Below are 22,385 nucleotides of genomic sequence, written 5' to 3'. Positions count from 1 at the left end.
AGAAAGAAAGAAAGAAAGAAAAGAAAAAAATAAAATGTTTGAAGTTACGATTCATATATGAGAGAGAACAGAGAACAGGAGATAGGTATCTTCATAGAAATCAGTTGTCTCATCCATTTCAAGTTCCATCCATTTACTTCCAAATTTCCTGTTTGTTTTTCTTTGTAATATGACATTCTGTATATGTACCACTTTCTCCTTATCTGTTCATTTGTTGGTGGGCATCTAAGCTGAAGATATTTCCTAGTTATTTTGAATAACTAGGATTGGATTGGATGTGCAACTGTCTCTGGGGTAGGGTTTTGAGTCCTCTAAGTATATATCCAGGACTAGAGTACCTGGGTTAGATCTATTTCTAGTTTTTCAGAGAGATTTGTAGATAATTTCCAGCGTGACTGAGGTAATTTTTATTCTCACCAATAGTATAACAATGGTTCTTCTTTCACATAATCCATACTAGTGTTTGCTGTTATTTGTTTGCTTGATGATGGGCATTCTCACTAGAGTGAGATGGGATCTAAATGAAGTTTTAATATACATTCATCTGACAGCTAATGATGTTAAACATTTAAGGTGTTTCTAGACACTTGTATTTCTCTTAAGAACTCTCTGTTAAGTTCCCTAACTCACTTTTTTCCTTTTGGTTATTGTTGGTTTTACTGTTACTGTTTCCTTAATGTTTATATTTTTAGTTTGTTTGTATATTCTACACAGTAATCCTAACTGAGATGAAAGTTAGCAAAGCTTCTTTTCCATTTGGAGTGTTTCTTTCTTAATTGTTTGAAAGTTGCTGATTCTAAAATCTACTGACCTTCACTTGGAATTCATGTTCATCTCAGGTATCAACAACTAAGAGAATACTACAGCGAAATGACAGGAAGAAATGATCCAGCACTTAAATATTCCATACATTACCTGTATCAGTTGTATCTTGTGTCAGTGAATTACTAAGGCATTGATATGCATCCTTTTTCATTCTTTTGTATCAAAGGAAAGATGTACTTGGGACACTATCTTCTCTCACTTCCACCTCTTTTTCTCTCTCTTCACTATCTGACTCTTCCAATAGATTCCAAATTTTAGAAGCTCAGAGTTAATTTGAATTTCCTTTCCCTTTAGAATCACTAGCTGTAGTAAATGGGAAGCCATTCCCTCCATCTTATCCTACCTGCTATCTAATTTATATGCCAAATCAGACAGTAAGTGGAGGATGCTAACTTCATCCGCATCTTGTAATTCTTCTGAAATACAAGCAGGTTCCAGTATGACAGTCAACTCTAAAGTTTGGAAAACTTGTTATGTCTAACAGTAACCATATAACTTCTGTGATGGCTTTCTGGTAATCTATTCTCATTTGAGCTTATTCTCAGGGACTTGAATGGTACATTCTCCAATTCTCCAACTATTTTCAGGAAATCCTCATATTCACATAGTAGACTCTACTCATCAAGTAGGCCTCCCACTCCATACTACATAGAAAAAGATGGTTAGCCTTGGGTACTCCATCTCATAATGGCACAACATTAGTTACATGTCTTACGGCCAGAGCAAGACTCATGGAACTACCACTGTATCAAGAATGTGTACTGTCATATACCACATATGGATGGAAGTCATGTTATGATTGACTCTACAAATACTTCAACATCAGACAACACAGCCTCGATTGCTTGTTTGTCTATCCATGCAGGGGACACATAATCATTCCTTCCCAGTTTATATTTGCTTTATGTCATACCCAACTTTGTGTGCCAATTTGTTGTTTTACTTTTTCATGGTAATATGCAAAGATTTACTCACTGCAGATAGGGCACAGGTGGCAAAACAAAGGGAAATTCCTTAAAAGTCAAGTGTACTGAACAAATGAGATTTTGGGTTTTCTTACAGAGTGGGGGGAAGGGTTACTTATAGGAATTTAGGTGGCCATCAATCAGTTGCATCACTGCAATGCCGCATTCTATGGTATGACATCATAAAAGCCATATCATGACTCAGCCTTTCATTTAACCTTCCACTTTGTAACAAGCCAGGGTTTGTAACATGTCCTTATACTTACTTTCACCAAATAATGTCAATATCTCCATCACCATCATGGTAGACCAAACTACTACAGTATTGCTATGCTAACTAGTGCTCACAGCTAACTGACCAAATTGTCCATATTTCAAATATGCCTTACCAGGCTCCATTGGATGGTTCTAAACTCATGGCCACAGAATTGGTCCTGGATAAATTCAATGGCTTACAAAACATAACAAAAATACATGAATTTAAGTAGTGCACAGTTAGGCAGGACAGGCCTTGTCAACATGAGAGGTAGATAAAAAGGGATGGTCTGAGAATAATCTGAATACATTATAAAAATATATGAATTTGTTGAAGAACAAATTTAGCAAAATTTATAAAAAGAATAGCAAAAACATTTAAGGCTTTCTGAAAGTCAGAATTTTATTTGTATTTCAAACCACTTTAGAGAAGTGCAATGTCATGTATCAATTTACAGTTAGGAGTGTTTCCAAAAAAGTCTCTTTTGAAACTAGAATGTTAATTTCCTCCCACATAATGATAGTTCTGTGAACAATTTCTCTTTTGCAAATAAACACAACCATTTTTCAGCCCTGTAATCAGTATGCATCTATTTAGATACTTAACTGCAATGTGCTCTGGTTCATTAGGTGGCTACTGTTGTGTCTCGGTCTAGTTAAATTTTCACAGCAAGTTAATCTGTTTTATTACAAATGAGAATGCAAGTGATAATGTCCTTACCATTTGCCAAATACAGGGTTAACAATATTTGCAACAAATCAATAAGGACATTTAAAAAGAAAATTGTAAATATAAAACCCCAACCTTTTTTACTCATTGATGACTTCATTTTATGTGTCATTTATGACTTTTACAACCCTATTCCTCTTCATGTATTTCATTCACATCTCATCAAAAACAGCTATAGGCCCTGCAAAGCACTGCATGGTTGTACATATTCAAAACAAGTAAGAAGAACTTTTGGAATCAGCATATTAGCACCTAACAAATTCTTATTTTTCTACAATTAGCAAAGTTATCTTTAACCACAACTCCAATTCTAACATGTAGTAACAGTTCAATGATTATAAATGAAAAGAAAGCATCACTATGATAAATAGTATACTATTTTCTTTCATTTCGAGGTATATCACAAATTGTCAAAGGAGACATATACCATATTAAATCATTTGGAATTATTTGATTCTTTAGACAAAGAAGGATAAATGTTTAGAAGACTAAGATTTTACAAAGTTTAACACAGTAACTTTCGTAAAATTTACTTTATTAGTATTAAAGTATTAATGATTTTATGGAGATCATTTTAGTTCATCTCAGTATTTACTTTTACTTCTTCAGAAATATGGTGTTATACCTAGAACTTACATAGTTAGTTTGAATTATATGTATTGTTTAAATTAGATACCTTTGTCATTTGATTATATGCAAGTGCAATATAAATCATTTATTTTTTAATAATGACTATCACATTGTTGAACTTTTCATTCTGGCAGTCTATTGTATTGATTCTGTAAAGCATTCAGTTCAATTGTGTAACATATTACTTACCTTTTCACTTTAATTTAAGTTCACTTTTATTTTATTTATTTAATTTGAATTCACCTCATATAGTAATACCTTTTCCAAATGTTAAATCTGTTAATGAGCTCCTAAAGGATTTAATGGCATTTCACTACTTAGGAATATCTTTCTGAAGATTATCTGAATGTTAGATATTTTATTCATGTATTTGTCCTGATATTTTCTATGTGGTTGATGTGATATTACTCTATTTTTGCCAGAGTTGTACAGAAGCAGATGAACTTGAAACTTGACAGATTTTAGTAATAAAAGAAAAGGGCATAAATAAAAGGTTTGCTCATTATTGATGTTTACTTAGCTTATCACTGATTCTAGAGTAGAATTTGATGTCTGGTAGCTGGTAACTTAAAGTAATAAAAATCAGTATATTTTACTAATCCACATAAATCCAACATTCAGTAGGTGTTTGTTTCACAATTAGAAATTAACTTTTTAATTTAAATTATGTAAAGGAGTACATAATTTTTCACAAAGTTAGAAGAAAATAGGTTAGAAGTTTATTGTGGAGAAATAGTAAAATCTGCAGTGTGGTAATTATGAATTTCCCTATTCTAGAAATGGAATGTGTGTGTGTGTGTGTGTGTGTGTGTGTGTGTGTGTGTGTGTGTGTGTGTGTGTGCTTAATAATTTATAAAATAATAACTTATCTTTTAGCTCCAAAAGTGGCTAAGTAATTTACCACTAAGAAAGAATATTTTAGATATTAGGGGTTTTCTTTTGTCAGTTTTGGAATGACAATTATCAATCCTAAATTGGAAAAGGCAACATAATATGGCACATTGGAATTGATGTAAGATTTCTGGTGCAGCTGGAATATACAATCATGAGAACTCTAGAATATTATGCACACTCTAAATGTGGAACCTAGTGAAGTTTAGATAAAGAGCCCTCTCACCTCTCTTATGTGATCAACTTATCTTGGAAGAGGATGACAGATTAAGAGAATCAGCTGCAGTATCTGTTGATAGTATGTAAATAGACTCGAGTGGCAGAATGCATATTCAACAGAAAATGCTTTCTTCTAAATTATTTTTTGGACTTGGAAGTCTGCCACCCACCCAAACAAATAAACAAACAAAGACAAATAACTCTCCATTTATGTCCAGTGTATCTTCATCTCATGTCCTAAAAGATAGTGATGGTTTTGTTTTGCTACCAAACACTTAGAATTAGATTTAAGTAGTAATTTTTAGTAAATCTAAATAATCACCAAAAAAAAAAAACCCTGTGTTGACTAATTTTAATACCAGATGCTCACATGCTAATGCCGCTGCCTTGTGACCATTTCCTATTAATTCATTAATTGCCAGCTGCTCAGCCAAACAAGAAACATAGCTAAGCAGATGATTTTGGTAAACAGCCAGATAACTGCTTCCTACTTAAATTTCTTAGACTCTCAGAGAAAACTATGGGAGAAAGCATTGCAAAGCTTCTGAGAAATGTAGAAAATAATATACATGACACTAGAGACTCAAGCAAGAAAGGTGCATATGTATCAGCCTTGCATTTTGCCACATATACTGATATGTAATACTTGCCAGCTTAATGACCATAAAGAAATTTTCAATTCATGTTATGGTTATATTACTTAATAGCTACAAATGCTAATAACTAAGCTGACACTAAAAGGACCTGAGCCAGAACTAAATTTTACTATGTGTTTGGCATAGGAACACTCTCAAACTAGTTTCTCACAAAAGACAAGAACAGCTAAAACAAAACCTGTTTGAAATTTTATCTTTTGAAAATTGAAATTAAAGTCTGTATTGGTAATTGTTTACAGTGAATGCATGTCCCCAAGCTTAATAAACATTAAATTCTTAACTTTAATAACATATTATGGATAGATGGGAGGACTATGGTCTTTATATGCCTTAAGTGGGTAGTCATCTTAGACCGTCTCAACATTTCTACCTTTCCCTACATAGTATGGGCTGGTGTGTTTTCTTGTTACAGTGGTTTCTGTATTTTCTGTGTTGATTAAGCACATCAGAGAGTTGTGTGTTCCTCAGAGAAACCTCTAGATAGCATCTTTTTTTATGATGGGAGTTATATACCTCCTTGATAGGTGTAATCTAACACATTAGTATCAGGATGCCTTGAAAATGATCAAAGAACACAGATTAGAGAATACATTGCAGTACCCTAAGAATAAGACAAGACTGCTGGTAAAACATTGCAGCAGTTGTGTATTGTATGACCACTGTATTGCATAATACGATGTGTAACTGAGGCTAAAATGGCAGCCTTTTTGGAAGTTACTTATTATGGAGGGGAAAAATTATAATAGAAAAGGGACACGTAATTAGCATATTCTGTGTTATCATCTAATTTAGTAGGCAAATCAGACAAAATAAAAGATGATAGAGAGTTTCAAGTTTGTCACATCTTACATCCAAGGTACCAAAAGTAAAAAAGATCACACATTATGTCTGTGTTAATGTTCTTCCTCATATCCAAAAACTTAGACCCTATAGGAAGTGGATAGTAATTAGAGGTCATAGTAGAAATGTTGTACAATTCCCCTCATATATGATATATATAATAGAAGAATGAGCAACTAATTATCAAACATACAAAGAGGGTCCTTAAAATGGCTCTAGTACAGGAAAATCCAATACAGGGAGTCTTCCACATCTGAACTCCTTGAATTGGGAAACATTTTTAAATTGACAGTGAAAGAGTCTGTCATGGCCTAGGGCATGGAGGCTGATAGACTTAACCTCGGAAAAGAAGTAATGTAACTACTTATTCTTCACTAAATGGATTCATAATCTGAGGCAATACAAGAGAAACAAGTCCCTGATGGAGTGGCTAACATTAGTCATTAGGGATATTTGGTTAGTATTTGCTGAATATTAGTGAATGTCAGGGAATGGAGATAGATATTATTTCGAGAACTGGGTATGAGAGAGGCAGCATTTATGCTCAAGTCACTAAGCCTGATAGGAATGTGTAAACAAGACAGTTAAGAAAAAAGTTAATTGAACAGGATCCTAGGGAGTGATTTAGTGGCTTTCTTGATCCCAATGGTGGGGCATGATCATTATTAGAGGAAGGAGAGCATTTGATAAACCTAAGTGAATTACCCTTACATGTAATTTGTCTCCATAATGTGATAAGGAAATCAAAAGGAAGAAAGAAAGAAAGAAAGAAAGAAAAGAAGGATAGAAAGAAAAGAAGGGAGAAAGGAAGAAAGGAAGAACAGATGAATGAAAAAAAGAAAGAAAGAAAGAGGTAGAGAGCCATGCAACCGGATTTGTCTGGATCACTTAAAGATAAATATGGTATGACTTGTGTTGAGCTGGAGTTAGTGAAAAGATTATAGAAAGAAAAATTCTGTGCTATTAAAATGGGATAAACATTGAGATGTAACAAGAATAAATTAATAAAAAAAGAAAAAAAGAATTTATAACTAAATAATAGTTCATAAATGTTGTAAATGGTAGAACAGTGAAATTTTTAAATAAAAATATTGTCCCATTTACAGATAAGTAAATACAGTAAGCTTTGTTCATTTTCTACTTCTGAAAGGTTTACTTGGATTGTGCATTCAACACATGAAAATCTTAGAAATTATATTTGAAGGAGAAGTTCCAGTTTGAGCCACTGCTGAGTCTCATACTCTGTCAGATCCAAGATTTCCACACATTGACAGCCACAGCAGGCAGGAGAATTAGCTCATTGCCTCTAGGCCCTGTGCCAAGCCAAGCAGTTTGAGCAGGCCCCATTGAGCCCATCATAATTGGACATAGGCATATGAAAGAGGCCACATAGCAGCACCCCAGGATAAGAAAGCTAGGTGATTCATGCAAAATGATTACAGATTATAGAGAGCTTAATATGATAAGGCCTGCCATTCACATTGCTATACATAATAATATTACTTTTTTAATGAATAATTTATACAAGTTATGGAGTATTTTCATGCTGTATTAGATCATATAGATGTGTTTATTTACTATCTCAGTTGATGATACATGATATCAACTAGAACTTGCTTGAATTGGATGGTACTTACCCTTCATAAGTCTTGCCCATACCTCCTGTGAAAAGTTTAATTACATTGAAAGTAAATTGGTAAGTGTGTTAAGTATTTCAAAAGGCATCTGGCAGAAGAGTATAAGAAGCTGAACTGTCTGAGAATAATTATTCTGTAAAGGTTGGAAAAGACACTTCCAGAAGCCACAGAGGTATTAAGTAAACCAGGGACAGATCACTTTAAGAATAACACCATTTTGCTCAATGGATATATAATATCCAACTGTTTTCTAAACATTTAACTTTGCATCCATAAATTAGTATAGCTCTCAGTCCTCACCAAAGAAAAGTCTTGCAGTGGATGGTGAATAATACTGAAACTCACAACTGGTCAAAGTGTGGAAAATATGTGTCTTTGGAATGCTCAGGCAAAATCTAACATATGTTTTTTACAAACACCGTCCTTGAAGACTCAGTTAAAATCATGGAAGATGAGGCAGAAGTATTGAAATAGCCAGAAGTCGAAGAAGACTGTTGAATAGCACTGTCTTCTGGACATGGCAGGGCTGTTACCTCATGGACTCAAAGTAGTTATAGTTGCCTTCATAAGATAGAGCCTATAAAATTTCATCCTAGAGAAGAGTCTCTTGAATCCCTAATGCCTATCTACTATGATATTGGAAGCTAATGGCTTCTGAGGAAAGAAGAGTCAATTTTTTTTAGGTATGTGGTCTTTGGTAGGTTTCCCATGCTGTAGTAGATGGTCCAAATCTCAAGCAAATATACAAAGAAATACTCAGGCGCAGTAGTTTTTTTTTTTTTTTTCTTTAAAGAGAGTATGAAATTTGAAGAGGACATGGTTTAGGGAATCTTTGAGGAATTGGTGGAACAGAAGTTGGATATGATCAACACACACATTTTATGTGTATGAAATTATAAAACACATACATAATGGCCTAGGAAAGAATTGAAGTGATTGTCACTGTTATTGTATTCATAACAGTATTAGAATATAAGTGCCTACTGCTCACATACACATACATATTGGCAAGACATCAATGCACATCAAATCAATAATTCAGATAAAATTGCTAAATCATTGAATTATGTTTAGTCTGTATTCAAATTGACAAGAATAAAAATAATAGTAATACTCAACAATGACTAATCTCTTCTGAGCTACCACAGGACTAGTTGAAATAAACAGGGTTGATATATATTTCTTTTAAAGCATTTTTATTCATTTATTCATTTTATTCATTTATTCATTCATTCATTTATAGGGGGTAGACAGAACATGTATAGAGGTCAGAGGACCACCTAAGAGAGTTGTTTGTTTCTTTCCTTACAGCATGTAGTTCTTGGACACTGAACTTAGGTTATGAGACTTAGCAAAAAATACCCCTAGTCACTGCACAATCTCATCAGGCCTCCTGGGCTGATATTTAAATAGACTTATTGTTCATTTTTGAAAGATAGCTGATGACTTGGTACTTTTCAACTACAGTATTTAATATAATTCAACCCAATAAAAGTTACTGCAATGACAGAAATCTTACTTTTATTGCATATTATATTAACCACAAAGAGCATGTTGTTGTTGAGTAATTGAAATTTGACTAATGGCAACTGTGGAATCATGGAATTCATTTTGCTTAATCAATTAAAATTGAAATAGCAACATATAGCAAGTATCTACTATTTCAGGCATACAGTATAATACTGTAGGATTATTCTACATAGCCAAAATTGATTAAAAAATAACAATAGCATGTAAGTGAGGAAATCTTTCAAAAACAATAAACGAATTCTTCTTCATATGTCCAAGACCTCAAAAAGCATATATGATTTTCCTTTTCCATTTGGGATGAAAGAAACCTTTTTTCACACTCTGGTGGGAATATTTATATACTGAAGAAAATGGGTCAAATCGATTTATGTCCAACTATCAATTATGAGATCATTCAGTATTAAAGACCTAGGTATAAATTAAATTCATAATCAAACTGCTTATTACTTTTTTGAAGATTTCCAACAATTTACATTTGTTCTGTTCTCCTGAAGGAGTACAAATGGATAGGTAGATTGGTTGGAAAAATTTGGTGTTGCTTAGCTTAAGGAACATTCAGGAAATTAACATATAGGTGTTATTTTGCAAAATATTTCATATTTTTTTGTAATGCTTTAACGCAAATGTTAAATGTGTTCTGTTGGAGTCTACGCTTCCCAGGTCAATGTTAAATAATCTGTAATTTTGTGATTTAGTTCTTCTACTTGTGGAAGCATGTAATTCATCCTGATAAGAATATTTGTGTTTTACAGAAATTAACTTGTCAATATATATATATATATATATATATATATATATATATATATATATATATATATATATATGGATTTTTTGGGTTGTTTTTATTGTTGCTTTTGAGAGAGGTGACTGTCAGGAACAGTATTGGATAATACTACCAAACATATAGTGTAACAATATGAAAATAATGCAGATATTCTGGAAAGATACACTCAACAACAGTTGTCTGTGTCTCATAACTTTCAATGCTCTCTTTTTGAGATCATAAAATAATTATATTATTTCTCCATTTCATTTCATCCTCCCATTCCTCTTATATAGTCTCCTTACTATCAAATTCATGGCTTATTTTTTCATTAATTTTTATGTGTTCATTTTAAGAAACCTGAAAATTGGAGACAAATACATAATATCAATTTCTAGTAAAATTATAAGCATAGATTTGTGAATAAACTGTAAATCAGTATATGTAGTTTGTAAGTACTTTGTGTATTTTAGTAAAATTAAGCATGCTGACTTTTTGTAACTTGTTCTAGTCCCTTATTTTTTATGTCATATATATATATATATATAGTTTTTATTGATTCTGTAGAAGAATGGCATAGTGTTATAGGATCCAGACAGATCAAGGACACCATAAGAAAACCCATAAAATAAAGTACCCATGAAACAAAGGGTCTCATGGAGACTGAATCAACAATCAGGGAGCCTGTATGAATCTACATATATGTTATGGGTTTATAGGTTGCTCTTCTTATGGGACTCCTAACAGTGAGAGCAAGGGCTGTCTCTGACTCTCCTGCCTGTTTGGGGTACCTTTATCCTTCTGTAGGATTGCTTAATCCAGCCTTAATATGAGAGTAGGCGCCTATTCATATTGCAACTCGATATGCCATGTTCCAGTGACATCCCTGAGAGGCCTGCCCTTTTCTGAAGAAAAACTGAGGAGAAGTATATCTGGAGCATAGGGCAGGTAGGTGTAGGGAGAAGAGCTGGGAGGAGAGGGGGCAGGAAAACTGCAATCAGGGTATAATATATGAGAGAAGAGTAACCTTTTTAAAAAGGTAAATAGATGTTATTAATTAATGAACCAAGAAATTTTTATGAAGCAAGACTCAGTGACATTTCATAATACAAAGCAAATTATTCATAGAGAAGCAACTTTTCATACTTAGCACATTAATTTCTGCATAAAAATGTTAGTATTTGTCATTATGTAGATGTTTGAAAAAATAATGAGTTTAATTCAGTCCTTCTGCAAAAAGAATAAGCAAAATTTATTTAAATAGATTCTTTAAACTTCTGGCAAAAGTATTGTATGAATCTAAATGAAGAAATGTGGTTTTCTTCTAATAGTTTCTATGTCCCTCAAGTATGATTATACTAAGATTTCTCAATATGTATGCTTGTCCAATGCCCACACAGTTTAATAGATTGAACTTTGAGACTGTGCTTCACAATTAACCTCTTTTGAAACAACTTATTTTGAAATAAAGATGCAACTTCAAAACTTACTTTCTTACAATTAAGTATCACATGACTGGTTTCATATTTTAACTTTTCAGTTTTTTAAATAAAATTTCCTAACTTTTTGTGAGAGTTATATCTTCCTTCTTTCCTTCCTTCCTTCTTTCCTCCCTGTCTCCCTCCCTTCCTTCCATTCTTCCCTCCCTCACTCCCTCCCTCACTACCTCGTTTCTTTATTTTTTTTTTTCATTCTTTGTTAATTCTTCATTTCCTTCCTTATTTTTTGGTTCTTTGATACATGGTTTCTCTGTCTAACAGACCTAGCAATCCTGGAAATCACTCTGTAGATCAGGCCAGCCTCAAACTCAGAGATCCTTCTGCCTCTGCCTCCTGAGTACTGGGATTAAAAGCATGTGTCAACCCCTGCTAGACTCACAAAGGTGGTGTGTGCTTCAGTGTGAGTGCTGGGTACTAAACGCAGGTCCTCTCTTTCTCTGCAAGAAATGCTAGTGCTCTAAACCACTGAGCCAGCTCTCCGGAGGCCTATTCCATCTTCTTAAGTAATAACTTCAGGCAATTTATTTTTTAAAAGTGACTGTAATTCTCAGTTAGAACTATGTGAAAATATTCAAAAAAGTATAATACTTCCACTTGACCACTAAAGTATATGAGACTACATAAAATAGATAACTTGTCAAGTTGAAGTCAATCAACTCTAATGAATTTCCTGATATCAAGACACTTCTTCTCCAAGCTTGTTCTCATCTATCTCTCCTTTGAATTCCTCTAATATTTGGTGACACATATATCAACCATTATTTTGTCTTCTTTTTTTATTAATTTATTCTTGTTACATCTCAATGGTTATCCCATCCCTTGTATCCTCCCATTCTTCCCTCCCTCCCATTTTCCCCTTACTCCCCTCCCCTATGACTGTTCCTGAGGGGGATTACCACCCCCCTGTATATGCTCATAGGGTACCAAGTCTCTTCTTGGTAACCTGCTGTCCTTCCTCTGAGTGCCACCAGGAGGACATCCTATTGGGACTCTAAATGAGAGAAGCATGGGAGAATAGCAAAGTAGAAGGATCCAGAGGATCCTAGACACCTATAAGTAGAACAATATGATAGGCAGATTTGGGCTCAGGGGTCCCGCCCAAACTAAGGCACCAGCCAAGGACAGTATTTTGTCTTCTTAATACAAATTTTGAGAGTTCATTTACCGTATATTTATGTTTTAAGCTCTTTCAAGTAAGAGAGCATATCTTATCATTTTCCCATGTATATGAAGGGCAAAATATTTTTTCAGTAAATGAAGAGAAAGAAATAATTAATGTATTTGAATGTTTGACTCTTCTCCTGACATCTTATAGACTCTTATGTATTCTATTTACCAAAATAAAATACATAATGGTAAGTGAGTTTATTTGCTATTTGAAACATAAGAACGTTGTCACAACTTTTTAAGTGCTTCATCAACTGAGCCATTTCCCAAAGTATGGTCTATAGATTTTAACAACTACTTTGTTCATATTATCTCTAGTTAGCCAGTGTGTAAATAGGATAGATAATTGCTGTGACTTTTATTTTACAATTGAATAAATACATTCAGGAGTGGAAAGTATCAAATTTCAGGCCATTCAATCAATCAGTGGCAAACTAGATTTTGTACCACAGCCTGTCTGAGTATAAATGCTGTACAGTAAAGAATACTTTTTAAATTTTCACTCAAACTTCAAAAAGATGACAAGTGTTGCATCAACCCATCCCACAAATAGGAATGTGTTTTATATAACCATTCTCTTTGTGTTTAGTGTGACAGCACATCCTATATACAGTATACTTGATTTTGAGAAACAACACTTGAATAAAAGAGACATCCATGGCAGTATAAAGAAAGCAAACCAGGTCTAGTCAGAAACCAGACTCAAAGACACCATATAACAATGGAATCCATGATAAATGTGTTATTACTGAAGATTTGGTGGTACTGCTGGTATTTATGAAAGTTTGTATGTAATTAATACCTTTATCTTATTCGAAATATTGATCCTTACCTTTATAACAGAGGTACCAGCTCTGGAGAGTGGACTATGAATCTGGGCTGCAGCAGCCATGTTGGCAATAGTATTGAGATGATTCATCTGATTCATTGCCATGGCAACTGATGCAGGAGGTAAGCTGACTGGAAGTAGGGGATGAGGCATCATCATAAAAGGCAAATCGAGACCTAAAAAAGACAGTGCACATTAAAGTTTTTACACAATGGCACTAGGAAGATTTTTAAAAGCATTTTTGTACATTAGTATTAGCATTTTATTTTTGTTTTATTGTACAATAGTAACATAGGGCCATCAATACTACCAATAGTATCTTCCATAGTTTCTGTTATGTCACTTTCCTTAACAGATTCAATGGGTAAGTTAGTAAGACAATAAACAGATTCAAATTATTAAAGAAAATAATAATTTAATAAAAGGAATGCTTATAACTCCAATTTTAAATCTTAATAAAGTGTAAGTATTATGCTAAAATACCAACATGCTTTCCATTTTAATAGCAAATGCCAATGTTCTTTAATATTACCAGGGAATTAATGGTTTCTCTTCCAAGTGGAAATATTTTTTATATATTTTAGATATCAGAAAGAATGACTCATTTTTATTTAATATTTTATTATGTTTCTTTTTTAACATATACATTTAATAAACTACATATAGCAGGATGAACCATGAGACAACCAAGAATTATATAAATGTTACATTCGTAGTGATTTAGCTATTCGTATTTGGCAAACTTGAAGTAAACATCTTTCCTATCTGGTTGGGTCTAAATTTCTGAATGGAGATTAATATCTATCATATCTCATCTCTATTAATTTAAAACATCTATCTTGATCTAAATACATCTTAACCCCTAACCTACTAAGCTTAATTGAAAAATTAAACTATCTGGTCTTTAAACCTATCAGAGACTTGAGAAGGGATAAAACTTAAATACTTGAGTGAACCCAGAGTTCAAGTTAGCAGCTTCCAAAATGAAAATATGACTGAGACAGATTAATGCATAAACAGTCACCCAACACTCTCTATAATGTTGGAGCATCATCTTCAGCCTCTCTTAAATATTATACATTCTACTTGTGATAATCACAGACATGCCATTAGGTAAAATATTGCAAACTAAAATAGTAAGTATCTTTAAGCAGATGTAAGATAAAATTAGACTAACCATGTGAATGTTAGCACTATAAAATGTATTTTAAATATTTTATTCTACAGTGCCTTCTTATTTTGGACAGAACTCAAAAACCATGATTCTTTTTTAAATATATTTTATTAATTTATTCATATTATATCTAAATTGTTTACCCATTCCTTGTATCCTTCCATTCCTCCCTCCCTCCTATTCTCCCCTTACTCCCCTCCCCTATGACTGGGACTGAGGGGCACTTCCTCCCCCTGTATATGCTCATAGGGTATCAAGTCTCTTCTTGGTAGTCTGCTATCCTTCCTCTGAGTGCCACCAGGCCTCCCCAACCAGGGGACATGGTCAAATATGGGGCACCAGAGTTTGTGTGAAAGTCAGTGCCCACTCTCTGCTCAACTGTGAAGAATGTCCCATCCACTGGCTAGATCTGGGTAGAGGTCTGACGTTTACTACACGTATTGTCCTTGGCTCCTGTCATAGTTTGAGCAGGACCCCTTCTTGTAGGGTTCTAGGACCCTCTGGATCGCTCTATCCTCCCATATGTTATAAAACCATATTACCTACTTTTTGTAACTTACTATGGGATATAAAAATATTATGAGCAGCACTCATATTGATCCTACTTACAATAAAAAATAGCCTACTTTTCTTCACTTCAAAACATTCATTTTTTTCTTTCATTTCATTTCATAACAAAAGGGAACAAGGAGTGTTTTCAGATGATACTGATATCTAATTTATCACAGATTAGTAGTGGTAATAGTATCACTCAAACATATGGTTTAGGAAATAGTTTTCTTCCACTATGTGAATGTGTGTATTTCACATAAAATTTTAATATGAAATCCAATTTAATTGGAAGATGATAGGAAAAAGTCTGTTATTTGAGGTCTATCTCCTGAATTCAATTGTGATGGTGGATTTTAAGCTGTTGGGAACCACTGAAAGCAGAAAGATAATAAAAACACAAGTGTAGATTGTAAGCTATTACAATATTCAAGTGACCATCGCAATTTTAAAATCTTCCTAAATAATAAATACACCTGTCTCCATTGTTTCTGTTGAGACAGCCATGAAGTGCAGTCATGAGAGTTGCCCAAGGGCTAAAAGAAGCCTAGAAATGTAAATTATACATAAAAATCAAGAAAGGGAAGGTTTTTGTACTCCTTATGACCATACGCTGAATAAGACACATTAAAAGTCCCTCTCCATATTGGCTTATAGCATTTAAATACATTTTAGGAACAATTTATCACAGGAATGTACTAGCAATAAAAAATTTTCTTGGGAGTATTAGATTATCGTCAGCACAAGATTAACATCATTGACATAAAAATGCCCTTCCCTACTATATTTTATTTTTGTCTCAAAAGAATAGTAAAAATATGCATTAAATTCAATAGACAAGTTCTTTATATTATATTTCTACATAATATGAAACAAGTTATTGGAAGTTATTGTTTCCAAGATTCTTTTAAGTATTTAATTATAAATTGATATATAAACATTGATATATAATTATGGACATAAAGTAATACTATAATGATGTACTGAATATGGCCAACAAACATTCACATAGTCATCCTCTCTAATGCTTGTAATTCTGAAGAGTATTATTCTTATTGAAACAAACTAGATACATAAAGATCACATGATCTCTCATATATGTTGAAACTCTCCCTTAAAGCAGAAATTACTTGCAAGTCATACAAAATTATTCACATGTTCATGTATTTATATACCTTACTAATAATATATTTCAATCTATGATGATGGAATGTTAAGTAACATATGTTAATTAGAATTAACCTTCATCCTAAAAACATTTATGTAGTATTTCATACAGCAAACATCAATAACATTAAAAGGTTCCACAAATTCAAAATAATCTTAGACTTTGATTCTTGTTTATATTTACAAAATTTTAGTCAAAAATTGCACTATGTATTAAAAGTTGTTATAAATATCTTCCTGAATGTCACTACTGAATCAACGTCAGTACTGAAATGTTTTAATAAACTTTAGTTTATATTTTCCTTACCACTATAATAACCTTTTCCTATTTTTAAATGATATTCAGCATCACCCAGACACCATCTGGCCACATCAAGAAGTATGCATACTTAAAGTCCAATTGATATGCAAACTAAATGAAAACAAAAAAACAGAATGTAATAGTCCATTGGCAGTTATACAGTACAATTCAACAAATATTTCAAATAACGGGGCTTGGAACTAAACAGAGAATTTTCAACAGAGGAATATCAAATGGCTAAGAAACACTTAAAGAAATGCTCAACCTCCTTAGTCATCAGGGAAATACAAATCAAAACAACTCTGAGATTCCATCTTACACCCATCAGAATGGCTAAGATCAAAAATTCAAGCCACACCACATGCTGGCGAGGATGTGGAGAGAGAGGAACACTCCTTCATTGCTAGTGGGAATACAAACTAGTACAGCCACTTTGGAAATCTATCTGGTGCTATCTCAGAAAAATGGGAAGAGGGCTTCCTCAAGACCCAGCTATTCTACTCCTTGGAATATACCCAGAAGATGCTCCAGCACACAACAAGAAAATTTGCTCAACCATGTTTATAGCAGCCTTATTCATAATAAAAATGAAGGTCTTAAGAGTAACACTTTTAGATCCTGACTTGCAATAACTAATTGCCAGTCAGTTATAATTCCTTAGACCCTACGCTAATATTTACAGTAGAGGTCAGTTTAACAGTGATTCCTATATCAGTTACACATGCAAAGTATATGCAAATATTGAATTACTTAAGCCAGCCTTTTTGCTGAAGCTGGAAACATTAAATTAAAGGCCATCAATAGTACAGAATACTATAGCAGTGTGGTTCATTTAAGTCACATAGTGAAGAAGATAAACATGAGGATTTTTTAAGTCATCAAACTGTGTTTTCTTATTCCTCTTAACCACACAGAGCTAATGCAAACTATTATCAGCATCATTCCTGCTGTACGTTAGTATTCTAGCAACTACTAGAATTCTTATATAAAGGCACATACCACCTCTTCCTAGCCATGAAAGGTAAAATCCTGTTATATTCCAATTGCCTCTCTAAATTGGACACGAATTTGTCCAAACTAATGTTTATTTGTATAAAATCATTTCAGTTCTATACTGATGTCTCCTTCAATAACAATTCCCATTATTAGGCTGTTCTTCCTAAGCTGTTTCACTTATTTCTTTACTAGAATTTGTAGACTTCCAGACTACTTTCTATACTAGAATAATGTACAACTTACTTGACTTTGATCATTGAACTTTTAGTTTTGATATCTCATTTTGTTTTTGTATATATTTGTCACTCTAGACTCGCAGTATTATATATATATTTCTCTACAGGTATAACATCACATCATGTGGATGACTATCTCTGGAATTGTACCTTTTAACACAACACAACATAATTTTTAAAAATGAAATCTTACATTATTAAAAGGTTATATTCTTTTCCCAGTGGATAACCCCCTTACTGGTTGTCCAATGCAGAGTAATCATCCATGAAACCATATTACATTACCAACAAAAGCAGACTAGGTAAGTTGTATTTATGTTTATATATATATACACATAAAGAAGAGGAATAGTGATGCAATTATATCTCAATTGAAAACACTGAAACAATTTTTAGACAAGTTTTAGGTTTATGGAAAAGATAAGCAGAAAATTATGCTATACAGTAACCCCACTGTCCCTGAACAAACAGCTAACATTCTTATTAGATTCTTATATTACTGCAGTATATTGTTACCAACAACGTATCATTACTTATAAATTCTTATTCATCAAATTCTGTAGTTTATACTAGAATTTACTTTTTAAACTATGTCACTCTAAGTATTAAAATGCATAATATCTTGCACCTATGATTTTAGTATCATACAGAATTATTCCAATACATAAAAAATGTACTGTATATTCCATGTAAGTTTTCTGTTCTACTTAATGTCTGGCAACTACTAATATTTATTCTGTGTTCAGATTTGAATTTTTGTAATATCACATAGTCAGATTCATGAATTATCTAGCCCTTTCATATGCTTTGTTTCGCACTTACAAATGTATACATAAGGCTCATTCAAGTCTGTTTAAGTATTGCTAGGTCATGTGTTTTTAATTTTATTGTTCCATAATATTTATTATCAAAATTGCTTGACCCATTTCCTGTTTATGTATGTCTTAGTTGCTTTCAATATTTAGCAATTATAAATAAAGTTACCCTAAAATTTTAATGTGTAGGTGTTTGTGTTGGTACATGTTTCACATTGATTAGTACACATAGGGAAAACTTTATTTGGTTTGTAAGATGTGCTAAAAATGATTTCCTAAGTGATTGTGCTGGTTTCCTTTTCACCCAGTAATGAAGTATTTTCTTGATGACTCATAATTCTGTAAGCTGTTTCTGTTTGGCAGTTTTGGATTTCATATATTCTAATATCTTTGTAAGGAATTCGCATTTTATTTATAAATACATAATGCAAAATTGGTTTCATATATTTATTTTTCCACCTTTATATTTTATGTCTTGAACTTCCTGTTCAGTTCACTTTCTGTTTTAATTCTTTTTTATACATGATTATGGAACTTTTATTATATATTTCATCAGTTTTTAACATATAAGTATTTGGGAAAATATAACTCTACGGCATTTCTTTATAATTCTTTTAATTGTGTATTCTTCAGAGCAGATTTGAATTTTTGTAAATTCCAATATATCAATCGTTTTTATTATTATGGTCATGTCTTTGTTATTCTATGTAAAATATATTGCTTTATTCAAACAATCTTATAATTTGTTTTGTGATTCTACCTTCTGTTACTTTGATGGTTTTACCATTTGTTTACAACTGTGATCCAGTCTGAGTTAATTTTTGTAAAAACCCTGTGGCCTTGTCTTATAGTCAATGATTTATTCTTGCATGTAGATTTACATTTGTTCAGTGCCATTTGCTAAAGGGGCTATTCTTTTCATTACTGTGTTTTCTCCTTTACTAAATAATAACCAATGACATTATGCAAGTGCATTTTTGAGTATACCATTCTCTATTACTGATATATTTGTCAAATAAACCACAAATACTCTCAGCCCACTGGTGACATTAGTCTTTTCCATTGCATTGGCTACTTTGACTTTGGGTATCTATATATATACATTAAAATAATTTTTTGAATATGAACAAAATAATTTACTTATATTTCAATCATGATTATATTGAATCTACACTTCAAGCCTGGAAGAACTGACATTAAAATGTTATGCCTTTTTTACCCATGAACATAGAATGTCACCTCATTAATGTAATCTTGAGTATTTGATCAAAGATTTGTAGTTTATTTTTATAGATATTATTTATGTTACAATGTTTATGAATAAGAACATATTTTTATTACAAATGGAAAGAGTGTATTGATATAATATAGGAAAACTAATTTTTTTAAATTAATTTATTCTTGTTACATCTCAATGTTTATCCCATCCCTTATATCCTCCCATTCCCCCCTCCATTTTCTCATTATTCCCCTCCCCTTTTGACTGTTCCTGAGGGGGATTACGTCCCCCTATATATTCTCATAGGGTATCAAGTCTCTTCTTGGCTACTTGCTGTCCTTCCTCTGAGTGCCACCAGGTCTCCCCCTCCAGGGGACATGGTCAAATGTGAGGCACCAGAGTACGTGAGAAAGTTGTATCACACTCTCCACTCAACTGTGGAGAATATTCTGACCATTGGCTAGATCTGGGAAGGGGTTTAAAGTTTACCTCCTGTATTGTCCTTGGCTGGTGCCTTAGTTTGAGCAGGACCCCTGGACCCAAATCTGCCTATTATATTGTTCTACTTGTAGATTTCTTGGACCCTCTGGATCCTATTATTTTGCTGTTCTCCCATGCGTCTATCATTTAGAGTCCCAATAGGATGCCTTCCCCTCTGTCCCAGTTTCCTGGTAAGTGAAGGCTTTCGTGGGACATGCCCCTTGGGCTAGTATGCAGATATAAGTGAGTATATACCATTTGATTCTTTCTGCTTCTGGGTTAACTCACTCATTATGATCATTTATAGCTCAATCCATTTATCCACAAATTTCGAGAATTCCTTGTTTTTAATAGCTGAGTAGTATTCCATAGTGTATATGTACCACAGTTTCTTTATCCACTCTTCTACTGAGGGACACTTAGGCTGTTTCCATGTTCTGGCTATTATGAATAAGGCTGCTATGAACATGGTTGAGCAAATGTTCTTGTTCTGTGCTGGAGCATCTTCTGGGTATATTCCAAGTAGTGGAATAGCTGGGTCTTGAGGAAGCCCTATTCCCATTTTTCTGAGATAGCACCAGATAGATTTCCAAAGAGGCTGTACTAGTTTGCATTCCCACCAGCAATGAAGGAGTGTTCCTCTCTCCCCACATCCTCGCCAGCATGTGGTGTCGCTTGAATTTTTGATCTTAGCCATTCTGATGGGGGTAAGATGGAATCTCAGAGTTGTTTTGATTTGCATTTCCCTGATGACTAAGGAGGTTGAGCACTTCTTTAAGTGTTTCTCAGCCCTTTGATACTCCTCTGTTGAGAATTCTCTGTTTAGTTCCAAGCCCCATTTCTCAATTGGGTTATTCGGTTTGGTGGTGTTTAATTTCTTGAGTTCTTTACATATTTTGGATATTAGACTTTTGTCAGATGTAGGGTTGCTGAAGATTTTTCCCAGTCTGTAGGCTGTCGCTTTGTTCTCTTGACAGTGTCTCCTGCCTTACAGAAGCTTCTCAGCCTCATGAGGTCCCATTTATTAATGGTTGACATTAAGGCCTGGGCCGTTGGTGTTCTGTTCAGGAAGTTGTCTCCTGTGCCAATATGTTCCAGGCTCTTTCCCACTTTTTCTTCTAAGTGGCTTAGTGTCTCTGGTTTTATGTTGAGGTCTTTAATCCACTTGAATTTGAGTTTTGTGCAAGGTGACAAATATGGGTCCAGTTTCATTTTTTTACACATAGACCTCCAGTTCGACCAGCACCATTTGTTGAAGATGCTATCATTTTTCCATTGAATGAATTTGGCTTCTTTGTCAAAAATCAAGTGACCATATGTGTGTGGATTCATATCTGGGTCTTCGATTCGATTCCACTGATCAACCAGCCTGTTGCTGTGCCAGTACCATGCTGTTTTAATTACTATTGCTTTATAGTACAGTTTGAGATCAGGTATGGAGATTCCTCCGGAGCACCTTTTATTGTACAAGATTGTTTTAGCTATTCTGGGTTTTTTGTTTTTCCATGTGAAGTTCAGAATTGAACTTTCAATGTCTTTAAAAAATTGTGTAGGTATTTTGATAGGGATTGCATTGAATCTGTAGATTGCTTTTGGTAGGATGGCCATTTTTACTATGTTAATTCTCCCGATCCATGAGCAAGGAAGATCATGCCATCTTCTCAGGTCATCTTCAATCTCTTTCTTCAGAGTTTTGAAATTTTTTTCATACAAGTCCTTCACTTGCTTAGTTAAGGTAACTCCTAGATATTTTATATTGCTTGTGGCTAATGTGAAGGGTGTGGTTTTCCTAATTTCTTCCTCTGCAAGCTTTTCATTTGTGTATAGGAAGGCTACAGACTATTTTGAGTTAATTTTGTATCCAGCCAATTTGCTGAAGGTGTTTATCAGCTTTAGGAGTTCTCTGGTGGAGTTTTGAGGGTCACTTATGGACACTATCATATCATCTGCAAAGAGGGATAATTTGACTCCCGCCTTTCCCATTTGGATACCCTTGATCTCCTTTTGTTGTC

General features: G+C 33.5%; 1 protein-coding gene across 1 annotated transcript in view; it reads right to left on the bottom strand.

The window, feature by feature from the left end:
• Positions 1-22,385, bottom strand: part of Dach2 (dachshund family transcription factor 2) — a 520,209-nt gene that overhangs the window by 84,127 nt on the left and 413,697 nt on the right. The window contains exon 6 of the mRNA XM_051141822.1: positions 13,440-13,612. Coding sequence (XP_050997779.1) covers positions 13,440-13,612 — 173 coding nt within the window. The remainder of the gene's footprint in view (positions 1-13,439; positions 13,613-22,385) is intronic.

The sequence above is a fragment of the Acomys russatus genome, chromosome X, assembly GCF_903995435.1.
Source record: "Acomys russatus chromosome X, mAcoRus1.1, whole genome shotgun sequence".
In the NCBI taxonomy this organism is placed as follows: domain Eukaryota; kingdom Metazoa; phylum Chordata; class Mammalia; order Rodentia; family Muridae; genus Acomys; species Acomys russatus.
The sequence above is the reverse complement of the archived record's forward strand: the minus strand, read 5'-3'. Positions and strand labels throughout refer to the sequence as shown.